The 14,392-nt window shown below is 53.5% G+C and overlaps 6 protein-coding genes across 6 annotated transcripts; 2 read left to right on the top strand and 4 right to left on the bottom strand.

The window, feature by feature from the left end:
- Positions 1-279: 279 nt before the first annotated feature.
- Positions 280-1,676, bottom strand: AYL99_10800 (hypothetical protein; the record flags this gene model as incomplete). The annotated part of the gene is made up of 2 exons (XM_018842306.1): positions 280-1,045; positions 1,234-1,676. 2 exons carry the CDS (start codon positions 1,674-1,676, stop codon positions 280-282), a joined length of 1,209 nt encoding a protein of 402 aa, XP_018688467.1.
- A 513-nt stretch (positions 1,677-2,189) lies between these two features.
- On the bottom strand, positions 2,190-3,629 carry AYL99_10799 (mevalonate kinase; the record flags this gene model as incomplete). The annotated part of the gene is made up of 1 exon (XM_018842305.1): positions 2,190-3,629. The coding sequence occupies one exon, from the start codon at positions 3,627-3,629 to the stop codon at positions 2,190-2,192; it is 1,440 nt and encodes a 479-aa protein (XP_018688466.1).
- A 503-nt stretch (positions 3,630-4,132) lies between these two features.
- Positions 4,133-5,494, bottom strand: AYL99_10798 (hypothetical protein; the record flags this gene model as incomplete). The annotated part of the gene is made up of 1 exon (XM_018842304.1): positions 4,133-5,494. The coding sequence occupies one exon, from the start codon at positions 5,492-5,494 to the stop codon at positions 4,133-4,135; it is 1,362 nt and encodes a 453-aa protein (XP_018688465.1).
- Positions 5,495-5,960: 466 nt separating this feature from the next.
- Positions 5,961-10,286, top strand: AYL99_10797 (hypothetical protein; the record flags this gene model as incomplete). Its single annotated transcript, XM_018842303.1, has 1 exon — positions 5,961-10,286. The coding sequence occupies one exon, from the start codon at positions 5,961-5,963 to the stop codon at positions 10,284-10,286; it is 4,326 nt and encodes a 1,441-aa protein (XP_018688464.1).
- A 566-nt stretch (positions 10,287-10,852) lies between these two features.
- AYL99_10796 (hypothetical protein) lies at positions 10,853-11,799 on the top strand (the record flags this gene model as incomplete). The annotated part of the gene is made up of 4 exons (XM_018842302.1): positions 10,853-10,925; positions 11,148-11,220; positions 11,408-11,566; positions 11,658-11,799. 4 exons carry the CDS (start codon positions 10,853-10,855, stop codon positions 11,797-11,799), a joined length of 447 nt encoding a protein of 148 aa, XP_018688463.1.
- Positions 11,800-13,190: 1,391 nt separating this feature from the next.
- AYL99_10795 (hypothetical protein) lies at positions 13,191-13,697 on the bottom strand (the record flags this gene model as incomplete). The annotated part of the gene is made up of 2 exons (XM_018842301.1): positions 13,191-13,337; positions 13,551-13,697. The coding sequence occupies 2 exons, from the start codon at positions 13,695-13,697 to the stop codon at positions 13,191-13,193; spliced, it is 294 nt and encodes a 97-aa protein (XP_018688462.1).
- Between the last annotated feature and the right edge of the window lie 695 nt (positions 13,698-14,392).

Here is a 14,392-nt window from a genome sequence, read left to right as displayed (position 1 = left end):
GCTCTTAAGTGGCTTTGATTCGAGCATCATCATCAGCATGCATTGATTGATTGACCTGTTGGTCCTTCAAAACACCTTCGACCCTATTTTGAGGCGTTGATTGTATCGCCTAGAGCTGAGACAATAGATAATAATGGCAGAAGACTCCACGACGGTTCTTTGTGAGAAAGCTTTGCTCGCGTTTCATCGACCCAATTCCATCACCGTTCCCCGGCCCCTTTTCTTCAGCATCTTCCTTTGTTCCCGCGTGTGTCGACTGTCGATTTATCTCGACTCAACTCAACCAACCAGCTGCTTGGCCCTCCAATCCCAGTACTTCCTGCGGATGGGATCCCACTTGGCGGCCAGGGCCTCGAGACAGGCCCGGCTGCGCTCGACCTTGCCGTCCAGGCGATAGATGTCGGCCAACCAGTCGATGGCGTGGCTGCTGGTGACGCCGTCGCCCATGAGGTCCGCGTCTTTGCCGCCGCCGACGAAGCCCTCGCAGAAGACTTGCAGGTCGGTGACGGGGATGCCGGCGCGCCGGAGCACCCCGCGCAGGTAGTTCCACGGCGACGGGTTCTGCGGCGCCCACGCGATGTGGTCCTTGGCGTAGTTGATCTCGCGCTCGACCACGTCCTCGTCGACCACCGGCAGCAGCGTGCCGCCGGCGAGGACGTCTTTGCGGATCACATTCGGCCGCCGCCCGCCGCCGTGGTGGTGGCCTTGACCTGCCTCCTCCTCCTTCTCCTCCTCCTGACCCCGACCCCCTCCCACCGTCGTCGCCGCCTTCGGTTCCATGGCTGCCAGCTCCTCGGCCCCGAAGCACACAAAGTAGCGGTGGTTCCAGGCCGAGTTGTTGCGCACGTCGTCGCGGATCAGCGCGTCCACGGCGCGCAGCTCCTGGTCCGTCGTCAGCAGCGGGTCCGCGAACCGCCGGCACAGCCACTGCCGGTACGTCCACACGTGGTAGTTCTTGGCGTCGAACGAGAGCATGTGCGTGATGAAGTCGGCTTCGGTGGCCGGCAGCCGCGGCAGGAGGGACATCAGCTGTTGGCGGTGGTGCCTGTGCGTGTGTGGCGAAGAAGAGAAGTCAGAGGCTGTCTTAGGTCGGTCATGAAAACATGACATCCATGTGTTTGTACTAGTATCACCACCAGCGATGGAAAGGAAATAACCATCCTTCCTCTTCCTCGTCCCTTTAGAAAGGGGGAGGGGGGAGGGAAGGGGATTTGTTTTTAATACAAGACTCACCAGATCTGATAGTTCTTCAAATTCCGCTCGCTGACGCCCTCCAACCAGTCCAACTCGGCCCCGACGCCGTCCTCGACGCTCACGCCCTCCTTCTTCCACAGCGCCTTGAGGATCTTGGCGCGGTACAGCCACACAGTGTAGTGGGCCGGGTTCATGCCGATGATGTCCTCGGTCAGGTCGAGCGCGCGCCGGCTAAGCTCGTTCATCGCCATCACGGCCCGCAGGTACGACATGGCCTCGCTGTACCGCACCGAGTAGGCGATGGTGGCAAGCGCGGGGCCGGGATCATCGTCCCTTTGGCCGCTGCCGGGTGGTGGTCGGGGTGGGCCGTCAATGAGGGGGATGGGCACGACGTCTTTCCATCGGGGCGACACGGCGTAGAACGGCTCCTTGGACTTGGTCTTGGGACGTCTGGGTATCGTGCTCGAAGTACTCTCAGCCATGTTTTGTGCGGGGATTGTTGCTTGGAAGAAAGGCGTCAGCGAAGGGGGAGGGGCATGTGCAAGCGACGAGGAACCCTCATACACGCTGGTCGGGGTGAGATCAGGTGGCCCGGTCAAATATGCGGTGGCCTCGCACCCATGTCACGCAGTCGTTTTTACCAGACGGATCTGACAGCGAGCTCGAAGGGACAGGCAGAGACAGGCACACTCACATCAGGGTATTCAGTCTCCCTTGGAATGAAGAGAAATATTAATAACAAATAATACGAAGATGCGGGCGGCGTCGGAGAAACCGGGGGGAATTGTTCCGGCCGCGCTGCACGTGATTATCAATACACAATCAAAACATCGTCTCTTTGCATGCTGGAATCTCGTCGTCGACACAGTGATAATACATAAAGCGCGAGAACTTTTGCTCCCTCATTAAATTAGAGCGCCCTTCCACCTGATCTTTGATGCGTTGCGCCTTCGCTAATAAAACACCAAGGAACGGGTCCGCTGGGGGAGGGGCCACTACCTCCAGAACTTCCACTCGGGCCGTCTTTCATCAAGGCCAACACCCACCAGGGCCTCAATTCCCTCTTCACCGTCGGCGTTGAGGAACTTCTGTTGGTCAATTTCGTCGCCTCCTTCTTCTTCTGTGCCGTTATGCAAGACTGCCGGGTAGAGCATGCCGACGCCATTGCCCCCCAGCGTCGTCGTGTATTCCTCAAACCCTGCAGCCTCAAACTTTCGCTTCAGGTCGACAATCGCATCTGGGTCGACGCCTCGCTTGAGTAACGTGATGGCACATCCACCGCCCCCGGCACCTGTGAGCTTGGTCCAGCCAATGTCGGCGTAGTCCACCAACTCCCGAATGTGTTCCAATTTGGGATGGGAGACTCCGAGCGACACCAGCAGGCCGTGGTTGATGCGGAACAAGTCACCCAGATGCTCGATGTTTTGCTCGGACGCTGGATCGAAGTCGTCCGAGGTGATAAGAGCGTGTGCTGACATGGTGACTCGGTCAATGCTGTCCAAAGTCGCCTCGGTCACAGCCGGGTATTTCTTCTTGAGCGCGGCCACCTTGGCGACCTCCGCCGCGGTCGTGCGGGGCTGTTTCGTGTTGACCAACATCAAAGGAAGTTCGGGGAAATCTTTCAGTGGCGTGGCGCTTGGGGGCTTCGAATAGTCCAGTCTCTTGAACAACACGGCCCTTCCATGTGTGGCGACCGTATTGTCCACTCCGCTGGGATTGCCATGAATGCATAATTCTCCCACAAAGGCCCATTTGTTTATCCTCTCAAGTTGCATCTGGATTTCGTCCTCCGGTTGGTCGTGATGTGGTCCGGACAAGACATGGATCTGTTTGAGGAGGGCAGCGCTGATGCAAACGCAAATGCTGGCGCTCGACCCCAGGCCTGCGCTAACCGGTAGCGTAGACCGCAGGGTATAAATACAGGCCTGCGCAGCAGGCGTCTGAAGACACAAAAATAGATACAAGAATGCAGAGGCAGCATTTTGATGGATCCTTCTCTTGTCTGCACTCAGATGGGTGGACACCGTTTCGATATGCGGCTTCATGGCAGCAACCAGCTCGGGGTCCAGCGACGTCACCATGTCGTAGTATCGAGGTTTCCTCGTCGTCTTCGTGAAAACATGCCAAGGCAAGTCGTCGATGTTCCAGGTGTGGTCGAGCCCGATATCTGGGAACACGAGCTGGATTGTCCGATGCGATTTCGACAGCGCCGTGACGAGGAGGTAGGATCGAAGGGAGACGGCGGCAGCCATTGCCGCTTTGCCGTGGACAACGGCGTGCTCTCCAAAGACAATGACTTTCCCTGGGGCCGAAGTCATGAAAGCGGGAGCCATTGGGGACGACGACTTGCGGGATGAGAGGGATCGTCCCAGCAGGCCATTCTTCGAGTGGCCGTTGGCCCCGTTGACCCCGTTGACTTTGGGAGTGCCATTCATCGCTAACTCGACACGATGGACCATTGCCAGTGATAAGAAAGGTGACCAAGGGCGCTCGAGAGCGCAACCCCTCCTGCAAAGAAGGGTGTGTGGTGGAGGTGGTCGAGGGCGGGAAGGTGAGGTGATGAAGAAGACGGGGGGAGAGCAGCACTGTTTTGGGTGAGGATAATTTTTGCCAGCGCAGCCAGGGATCCAGCCAGTTAAGCTTATCGTTTAAGGCACTTAAGGGCACCAAGGGGGCCACTAATTGTGAGTTTATGCAGGAACGGGCCACTCTTTAACCGGGTGAGGCCCGCTTTCCGGGTGGGCAGCCCCCGCTGACATCCTTATCCGAGTGGCGCCAGCGACAACAGGCGGGCGTGGTGAGGTGATGTACGAACAAGTACGGAGTACGATTGTGCAGGGTAGAGCACATGGCTGGAGGATCGATCATTGACGTTGTCCCCTGTGCTCAACGCAAAGAAGACAGCAGACAACTACGAGTTCTAGAGCAAACAGGCCCATCACTCTGAATCCGAATCGCTGAGCTCCTCAAACCTGCCTTCATCGTGTGCTACCTCCACCGGGTTCTTGACATTCACCACCCCGGTGTTTTTGAGTCGCTCAAACAATACAAACATTCTTTCGGCTTCCCGTTCCTTTTCTTCCCGTGTCATTTCAGGCAGTTCAATTGGTTGCTCCTTGTCGAGCCTTTGTCCGGTGATGGGGTTGATGGGGACTTCGTTGGAAGACTCGCCCGGAATATGTGACTTCTTCGCACTTTCCGGGATAGGGATCTTGTGGGTCATCAAATATCCTGCAGCATAGCCGTATCCCACATTCTTAACATATTGATTGGCGTCCTTGTCGGAAAGCTCAAACATAAGCCCAGAGATGGCTTCTGACAAGTTCAACATCCCCGAAGACGTAGTCAGGCGCAGAAGCTGCGATGCGAATGAGGATGATTTTCCTAAGGGTTGGTCCCTTTCCATGTCGTCGGGCAAGAGCCGTGCCTTCATCTTCTCACGGAGGCGGGGATCTGCAGCTTCGTTAATGTTTCTCAGGACGGTCAATAGTGGAATCGCAACTGTGTCTAGTTCTGTCGACGAGTGCTGTTGAATGGTCTTTTCCAGGACCGTCATCAGCTTGTCCGTGGCAGCTTGCATCTCGCTGGCCTTTGCCATCTCGGGGTCAATGTCCAGGTTGGCCAAAGCGTTTATGACCAAGCTTATCGGCGGCTGGAGTGCTGGCGACGGGATATCTGAGCAAATAAGGAGGCGGAAGAGCTGGATGACAGCGGGTTGAAACTTGTGACCTTCATCGGTCTTGATACTCGTGGCATTGAAAAGAAGTTTGAGGGTTTCCATCAGTGCCATATTGCCCTGGCTAACCGTGTTCTTCGGCGACGACTTCTCCACCTCATCTGCGTGACGCGAAAGATGCTTCACAATGACATCCGCCAGATTGTGATCCGCTATCAAGGACTTCATGTCAATGTCAGGGTCGTAAGTCAGCAGGAACAGTATCCTCGATAGGAGAAATTCGTCATCGTGGTTTGCGTCGTGTAATGCATCTGTTGCTTTCTTGTCGAGCTTGAGATCGAGTGAGGCCTTGCGAGTGGCAGGGATCAAGAGAAGTGCATTTGCTATGCATCTCAGGGCTTCCTGGCGGACCGAATGGGGGAAGTTGCCAAATGCATAGCTCCCCAGCGTCCTGATACCCTCGTCGTTGTAGATTCTGGCTACATTATCGACATTGCGCCCCAAGACTTTCAGCTGGACCAAGGTCTCTTCGAGTCGTTTCGGGTCGAGGGATTTGACGTCCAAGTCCTTCGCCAGTAGTGCAAGCAAGGCTCTGGCCTCACTCTGTTGGGTCTGATTTGCCATGGTACATGTCCAGCACAAACCAAAAGGGACTGACTGCTATGTTTGTTCATGAATGGCCGTTCCACGGCCGTTGTGGTGGTGACAGATGATATAGCAGTACCGTTGATGCCGTGGAAGTGTCGACAATCTTCCATCGCCAGGAATGGCGGCTTAAGTGGCATGAATGGAGCTAGCCCAGTTAGGTAAGCTCGTGCTGGCGAGGCTGGGCAAGGCCACCAATCAGCAGCCTCCATTAAAACACGAGATCCGCGTGTCGACGCGTCCCGCGAAGGCTGGGAGAGACTGGCGTGTTCACGGCGCTCCTCAACTCTTTATCTTCCCGGGCTTCCAATGCTTCTTAACATCTCCCTTGAGACTAGCTACCAATGTTTGCACTATGGATGACTGCAGGCGGTCTTTAGTACCTTGACGTTGTTTGTTTTGTTGACTCCAGTGTCCTCGCATGTCGTGCTGGCTCGTTGCCAACATGTCCATTCCTGATGTTCTTCCTTTGAGTCCACCCTCTACGTCTTCACGCCGCAAAGTCTTTTTTCCAAACGCATCAGCCGACCGTACGAGTACTCCAGACTCGCCTGCATCGTTTCCAGGCTCATCGAACGCCGCAACTCGAAAACGCGTGGGGTTCTCTATTGATACACACGCCCAACCGCCTTCCTCCGCAAGCCAACCGCCCTCCGGTGCTACGAAACGATTACCTCCTTCTACAGCCCCTCAATCAACCCTGAAGTCCATCCTCAAACCCTGCGTCGCCGACGGACACACTGCCCAAGCTGTGGACGGGTCACAAGATGCCAAACGCACAATGGGCGAAATGATGGAGAGCATCGTGCAACAACTGGCGCTTGATGACAGATCGGTCTCGATAGACGCATACCAGACCCTTTCTTCGGTCATCCGGGAGTATGATGATATACCCGAGGAGGATGTGCTGAAAGCCAGGATCAGCACAATTACGAAATACATCAGACGCGACCTGCAGAAACAACCAAATCCCGATGAGCCGCCCATTGCGGATACGAACCTGGTGACTCAAGCCTTGAAGGTGCTTGTCATTTTGGTCTGGAATCGCGACTTTTCCTCTTTGTTAACGGACGAGTATCGTATTTTCGTCCTCGATCGATCGATCCAGGTCATCGCCGAACAGACTGCGCCCAAGGGTGTCATCATTCACTACCTCCACCTTCTAGCAACCCAGAATTTCCGTCCAATCCTTGTCAATAGCCACCGTGTTACGCGCCTGCTGGAGGCGCTTAAGGCTCTAACCGAGCACGTGAAAGGCAATGGCGTGATCTCGGAAAGGCTACTGGTTTACCAGAAGCTCCTCGATCAGGCCAGGCCTACGATGAAAGCCAGGGCCAATCTATGGGTCGAGGAGTTGTTGACGGGCATGACCAATGCGCTCAAAGACGTGAGGACGAAGGCGATCGCTATGGGGCTGAAAGCATGCTCGGTTTTTACGGGATCTTCTTCCATTTCAACCACGATCAAGTCTATTCTCGGCGAAGAGCTTGCACCCGGAAAGACGCTCAGCTCTGCTATGTGTCGCAAGCTGGAGAAGATGATCACGGTCAAAGCAGAAGGGATCCAGGTTCCACAAATATGGACTATCATCCTCATGCTCAGCAACGGCGTTGAGGACCGCGATCCCAGCGGCCCTTGGCCCCGTTTTGACAAATGGCCACAGTTTATGGATTGGTTGAAAGTGATCCAGACGTGCTTCAACTGCAGCGAACCTACCATCAAACAACAGGCCTACATGGCCTGGGATCGGTTCATTCACATCATCCAACCCCACCAAACATCCGACACTCTGTTGGCATTACTGGCAAAGCCCCTTACCGCTCAAATGGAGCGTCAGTCTGCCGAACAGTCAACCAAGGGCACCCGCCCAACCGCTGTTTCCAGCTATTGCACCTTACTCTATTACGCCTTTAGACCAGCGGCCACGCACAAGCAATACACACGAGTCTGGAATGAATACATTGTCAAGGTAATGAAGAGCTCTTTTTTTGAGAAAAGCAGTGCCAATGCCGACATCGCAAGTCGCATTTTCATGGCCCTGTTCTGGAACTCCAGAAAGAGCCCGAAGCTCTGGAACGAGAAGCGAGCCCTCGAAAACACACGAGTTGAGCCAGAGGAACTCCCCACGATTGACTGCAAATGGATTCGGGCAAAGTCCAAAGCGATTCTCGACATGTTTGAAGTATTGATGCGATACAGCTCCTGGGGCGCCTCGGGTCAATCTGACAGAGCTTTTATTGCCATTGCCTGGTCACACTTTTTGAAAGCCTTGCGAGAGGCCAGCAGCAAAGAAATCAAACCTTCACCTGAAACGGTCGATGCCATGACAAATGTGATCAGCTGCTTGGCATCTCTTTTTGAGGCCTGTTCAGAACATGGGCCTGCAGACCGAGTAGACGGCATCCATGGAGTCAGTGTTGCTCAGGTGCGACATTTGACGCTTGCCGCTGTCACCGAACTTGGGAATGATCTGATCAAGACTGGAATCGAGACCAATTGCGAAATCAAGAAGATGCTTGTCATCCATGATACACTGGACTCTGTTATGCGAGAACTGACGAGGAATGAAGAGGACTGCCACAGTCGCGTCCAATCCGAGGAGTTGAGAAGCGAAATCCGATCATTGTTGTGTCACTGCGAGGAACTTCTTGACATCCTCAACGCCCGGCTCCTTCGAGATTTCAAGTCAGAACAATTTGACGATCAAAAGTCGTTGGTAATGTCCGGGATTAGGGAGCTGGATCAGAATTTTGAGACTATGTCTCAAGAATACGGCGTCCGCCTAATGAGATTGCTTCAGCCGACACTTTCCGTGTTGCTCAAATATGAGGAGCGTGAGAGCGAGGCTGCTCCAGACGGGTGCTATTCGGAGATCGTCACCTGCATTGTGAACATCCTTTTCCGATATCCCACTGGAATCATCGAAGAATTTGATGCCGTGTTTGCTGCTCCATTCGAAAGTCCCAACACTTTTGTGCAGGATGAGGCCGTCACAGCGTGGAATATGCGCTTCAGCCAACTAGATTCAGTCACTTTTGGCCCACGACTCTCCGAAGCCTTGCTCAGGTTACGAAATGCCGGCATTGACGTCCATATCCCTGGTGATCTCCTACCATCTAAAGAATTGATCACACACGACACCACATTGCCGTCTGCAGCCGAGGATGCGAATACTCCTACCTCCCGGCAAACATCATCAAGTCCCAGCAAGCACTTACGCGGAGCTTCGCCCTCCCCAGAACTAGGAACCCAGCACTCCGGGGATGGTGCAGCCAGACGACACGAGCCGGTTTTCCCGAGTCCCAAAAGACGAAGTTTACGAACCAGGCCGAGATATGATGACTCTCAGATTCAGGATATACAGATTGATTCGTCCCCTGGAAGTGAACCTGATTCAGACTCGCAGTGCCTGACAGAACACCAAAAAGAAGTTCGGGATAAACAACGATCTGAACCTGCCGTTGTGTTTCCCGATCTTCGATCTAGTCCCCGACCACATAGCAGAACCCACAGTGTCAGCAACTGTGGGATTGCACGTAAAGCAGCTGCTCTGCCACAGCAGCCGTCAACGCCCACTCTGCCGGCAGGTCATGATCAACAAGAGCCTGAAATGCCAGCATCTCCAACCCCTCGAGCACGGCACGTTGCGGATCGGATAGCGGAGATCGATGTACCTTCGTCACCACCGTCTATTCCAGGTCATCGTGATAGAGGGGAGATTACATCTTCTCCACCACAAGCGGTTGCCGAGGATAGACAAGATCGAATTGTGCTTGCCATTGTGCCGCCGCAGGCCGCGTGCAAGCAGATTGCAGTCCAGGCAAATGACCTTTCACCAACCGAAGAATTGAACGGACCATTTCCCGCGGAGGTTGAACGGGAGCCCATGAACGCACAGAGGGGTGTCCACATGCCAGACCAAAGAAGTGAGGATCCAAGGCATCTTTCGACAACCACAAATGTGCCGGTGACGACTGCAGGCACAAGAAGTGACAGCGACGAGATCGACATATTGAGTGCCTCACAATTATCCCATGACCTTGACCAACACCTTAGTCAGGTGGTCGGGGATGGGGGGTCGCATACTCTTGGGGAGGAGCAGGAACACAACAGCCAGCCCAATCCTCATGTGCGACGAGGCCGCAAGCGCAAGTCTAGCAGCCTCAAATTCACCTCGAGAAAGCGGAAAAGGTCAGAACCTTCCACAGAGACATCCTCTCAATCAAACGCCACGAACAGCTCCTCGTACGCTGAGCCACTAGAAATGCTGGACTGTATCCCGATTGCTCCGCCGAGGGCGGTTGAAGCGATGGCCGCCGAGGAACTGGCGCATACAACTCGATCGACGGCCAGTGAGGCGACGAGTGCTCCTAAACGTCGGAGAGGCCGACAACGGCGGAGAACAGAGATTGTCAGTTCAGCTTCTCACTCGCCGGTTGATCGCCATGGCACGATCGAGGTTATCGTGCCCGGAGCTTTGCGCCCCGAGGAAGTGAACTCACGAGAAAGTGTGGCATTGACTTCGGCGTTGAGCAGCGAAGATGCAGTAGTGGGGGATGATCAGCCAAACTCAGGTGCCGATGAGGCAGTAGACTCTGATGAGGGCGCCAAAACAGGAGGCGCTCGCCCCAGCATCAATTCTATGTTGCAAGATGTCCTGGACCGGCTCAAATCAGCTGAGCCTGGAGATGTGGACTTACGGGCTTTGGATGACCTCTGCTTCCAAATTCGTTTCCAGGCTCAAGTGATGGCTCAAGGGGCAGGATGCTAGGCAGTGAGCAAGGAGAATGCGGATACAAGATAGTGAGATTATCGTATGGCGTATTGAGATTAGCTTGGAGATGATGACGAGTTCACCATGCAATGCAAATAAATATCTTTTTCCTGTTGCTACGAGAATACTCTACCGTCTACTCGGTATCTCGTACTCTGTTCCTGTGCTCTGGGAATACTATACCCGTGGTTGGAGTTCGGCTGAACGTTTGTCCATGGGAGGGCGGTCCACGTGACATAGTTGCGGAGATTCTGCTAAAGGCCGATCGATTATTATTATTCTTATCCATTGATTGACTCCTTGTTCACCCCGAACTTGAACTACCCCGAAGCCCGAGATCGCAGCTCTCTCTCCCTCTGACTCAACCAACCACCACCATCGTCACCTCTCCCTCTTCCTCCTCCTTCTCTTCCATACCCTGCATCGGCCTCGATCCTCCTGTCTGCTCTCCCTTTGTCCTTGCGCCAGTCGTTCTCTTCGGGTGTTTCGTGCAGGATCTCAAGAGGAAGCCATAGAAACGGGGAGCAAGGAAAAAAAGAAGTGTGTGTGTGAGTGCCACAGCCATGGCCGCGACCATCAAAGCCATCAACGCGCGGATTCGCTCCAACAAGGTCCTCGATTATTTTTGCTCGACACGTACGTTGACCCCCCGGCGTGTCCTTTTTCCAAAGCAGCACACATTATTCTTCGCGAAAGACCAATCAATATCCTGTTCCCCCCTGTCGGCGCATCAATGCTTTTGCGGCCGGGGGAAAAGTGTTGAGACGCGCAGAAAGAAGATGGAAACAAGACGAAGCAGGCGCACAACGCAAGCATATCAAGTCTGAGGTATGTGGTGCTGACTGAGGTGTCGAACAGATTTCTGGGGACCAGCTTCGAATTTCGGTATCCCCATTGCCGCCGTGTTGGATACACAGAAGGATCCTGAGATGTACGTTCAATCCCCTGTCCCTTCCATCGGTAACTTCCATTGGCATCTGCAGGCACAGAAACTCGGGGACACACCGTTCTTGTCTGCTCCCTTCTGATGCCTCAGCCTACTTTCCTTCCTCTACCCCCGCTTTCAGAATCTCCGAAGACAATGGAAGAGAGGAGACTAATGCTGTCTTTACCTACAGCATCTCGGGACAATTCACAGCCGCCCTCACGGTATACTCAGGGACCTTCATGCGATATGCCCTTGCTGTAACGCCCAAGAACTACTTGCTGTTCGCGTGCCACTTTGTGAACTTCAACGCGCAGCTTACGCAGGGTTACCGGTGGTATGATTACTGGTAGTAAGTACAACCCCTCTCTATATCCCCATGTGTCAGAAGAGAATGTGTATGGAACATATAAATTAACCCACGTGTGTTTGCCACTGTATAGTGGCTCCGGTAAAGAACGCTGGGAGAAGATCCGCGCCGAGAAGGCCAAGGCGGAACTTGAAGGCACGGTTGACTCCATTGCCAGCCAGACAAAGGACAAGGTCCAGGGCGCCGTGGAGGAGGTGAAGAAGACGGTGTCGTGAGTGAGCCGGGCAGTGTGAACGCGGGGAGTGGAGGAACAGGATCTTGCCTCATGCGCCGTTGGTACTCGGTACGCAAATTGAGGCCCGTGTTCTTGGTCACCGGGACGACCAAGGGAAAGGGACATTTGCTCCCTTCTGGGGAGGCCCGGTTGTTTCGAATTACAAACTTGTTGGTACACGCTGAGCTAGCTATCTTTCTCTTCCGGCAGCGCACTGGCCTTGGATTCGATTGGGAACGAACGGGAGAAAGAGGTACAAAAGAAATTCGTTTCGGGCCTTTTTTTTTCTTACCAAATCGTTCCCTTCTTCTTCTGCTTCTTCTGCTTCTTCTTCTTCTTCTGCTGGACCAAGGATACTGTTTTTCGCCCATGCATGCACGTACAGCAGGTTCTGCATACACACGACACAGTATATATATATGGTATGCACTCAGTCCTGGACGATCCAGTCTTTGTCATGGACGGGAATTAAAAAGTAGTAAGTACAGTACGAATTGTGTCGACTTGTACATACAGACAAAACGTGCAGGATAGAAAATATATATATACCTAGCATGCGAGTAGATAGATAGATAGATAGATATTCCTTGCTGCTTACTTTGCTTTGTCGTTTGCTTGCTTGTTTCCCCTTTTCATTAATCTTCTCTTCTCTTTTTTTTTATTCCTCTTCCCGTTCTGCACTCCCTTGCTCCCTCCCATTCCACCCTGCCCTCGTGGAAGTACATATGTACGTAGCCCATACATAATATGGCCAGCCAGTCAGTCAGCCAGTCCGTCAGCAGGGAGACTCAGGCCCTTGTCCACTTTTCCATGTGTCGCAAGTGAGTCACGGGTTTGGCATAGAGTCGGTCGGAGAGGGGGAGGGGGGTATATATAATAAATACCTCGTACAGATAAGATATGTAACAGACTACATGACTACATAGCTGGCTTCGTGCTCCATCCATCACCTGTCATTGTTGGTTGGTTTTTTCATTTTATTCCTCCCTCCCTCCTTTCGCATTTTGAGAAGAGAACCTGGGTTTCCCTCCCTCCCCCCTTCATTCCTCTGGTTGGCCTTCCCAGATACACTTAGCAATCAAACTCATCCGTCCCGTCGTCAAATCGCACAGCAGTAGATAGGTAACCAGTTTTGCTCAATGTTTGCTTAATCAAGCACCCTTCCTTCCCTCCTTACGTAGGTAGGTACGTGATGTAACCTGACATACCACACAGCCACATGCTCTCTCTCTCTCTCTCTCTCTCTCTCGTGTCTCCTCTTTTCCTGACACTCGAAACCACCATGTTGAACAGCATCAATCTCTCCCGGCCACCACCACCACTACTCCCACCGTTACCCCCATGACTTCCCACGACTCCCAACCTCAAAACAGAGACAGAGCTCTTAGCGCTCTAAGACCCCTTGGTGAAGTTCTGCCACATGCCGCCCAGGATGCCGGGCTGGCCGGGCTTCTGGTCGTTCCAGCTGGCCTTGCGGTCGTCCTGGCTGGCGCGCTTCTGGCCCGTGAGGCCGGCGAACTTTTCGGCCGACGCGGAAGACTTTGGAGGGGAAGAGGGAGGGGAGGTCAGGTGTCAGTTTTCAGTTCAATTCAGTTCAGTTCAATTCAACTCAATTCAATGCATAATCGGGATCCAATTCAAGGGTCCCAAGTACTTATAGTGAATGGGTGGACGGGTAAGTCGGGTCATGATGACAATAAAACAATAATGGGAAATCACAACTCCAACTCAACTCGACTCAATTCGACTCACCCGTCTTCGCCCTGCAATGGCAGCGCTGGCGGCCGGACCTGTAGTGGTGGTGGCCTTGGTGTCGTCCTTGGGCGGGCTGCCGGCAGCGGAGCCCTGCGAGGACTGGCTGTTGCTGCGCGGCTTGTAGTTGTACTGCTTGAAGAACATGGTTTCTTCGGGTTGTCGATGTCGATGTCGTGTGGTTCCGGGTCAAGGGAAGGGCTGGACGTACTGTAGAATAATACCTCGTCCAAGAGAAAGGCTCGATGAGAGGGAAAGAAGACGGGATGTCGTAGGTAGGAAAGATAAAATTTCGCGCCGGACTTTTTGTCTGAGAAAATGGAGACACAAGGCACAGTATTTATCTACTTGTGTCAATCACTGGTATGTTTGTTTGCTTTGTAACAATGTTAATGGTGACGATGCTGCCGCGTGGGATGGGTTTGAAAGATGGATATGGTGACGTAGACGACGGGCGCGAGGATGGATGGATGATGAAGGTTCCAAAAAAGGCGGAAACTCTGCGCAAGCTGGTGATGTACGAGGATGGTGATGATGTTGCCGAGCAGATGGGAATGTCACTCAGACGGTGGCCCTAAAGGCTTCTTGTGATGATGTGATGCTGGTCGAGATGTAGGAGGGAATCGTGATATGGCAGCTGTGCATGAGAATATGAAGATGAAGCCGAGATTGCCAACAGTCCCAAGCAGGGAGGGAGGGGAGGAGGGGTCGAGGAGGGCACGAGCCCATATATGTATGTATGTAAGGAAGAATGTGTGTATGTACTTTACCCAACGCGTGACTCTTCTTCTTTGACGTCCCTTATTCATCGTTATTACCCCTCGTCTATCATCAAGAAAAGA

This window comes from Fonsecaea erecta (genome assembly GCF_001651985.1).
Source record: "Fonsecaea erecta strain CBS 125763 chromosome Unknown Scaff12, whole genome shotgun sequence".
Lineage (NCBI taxonomy): Eukaryota > Fungi > Ascomycota > Eurotiomycetes > Chaetothyriales > Herpotrichiellaceae > Fonsecaea > Fonsecaea erecta.
Note: the sequence above shows the minus strand (reverse complement) of the source record. Positions and strands in the feature narration are given on the sequence as shown.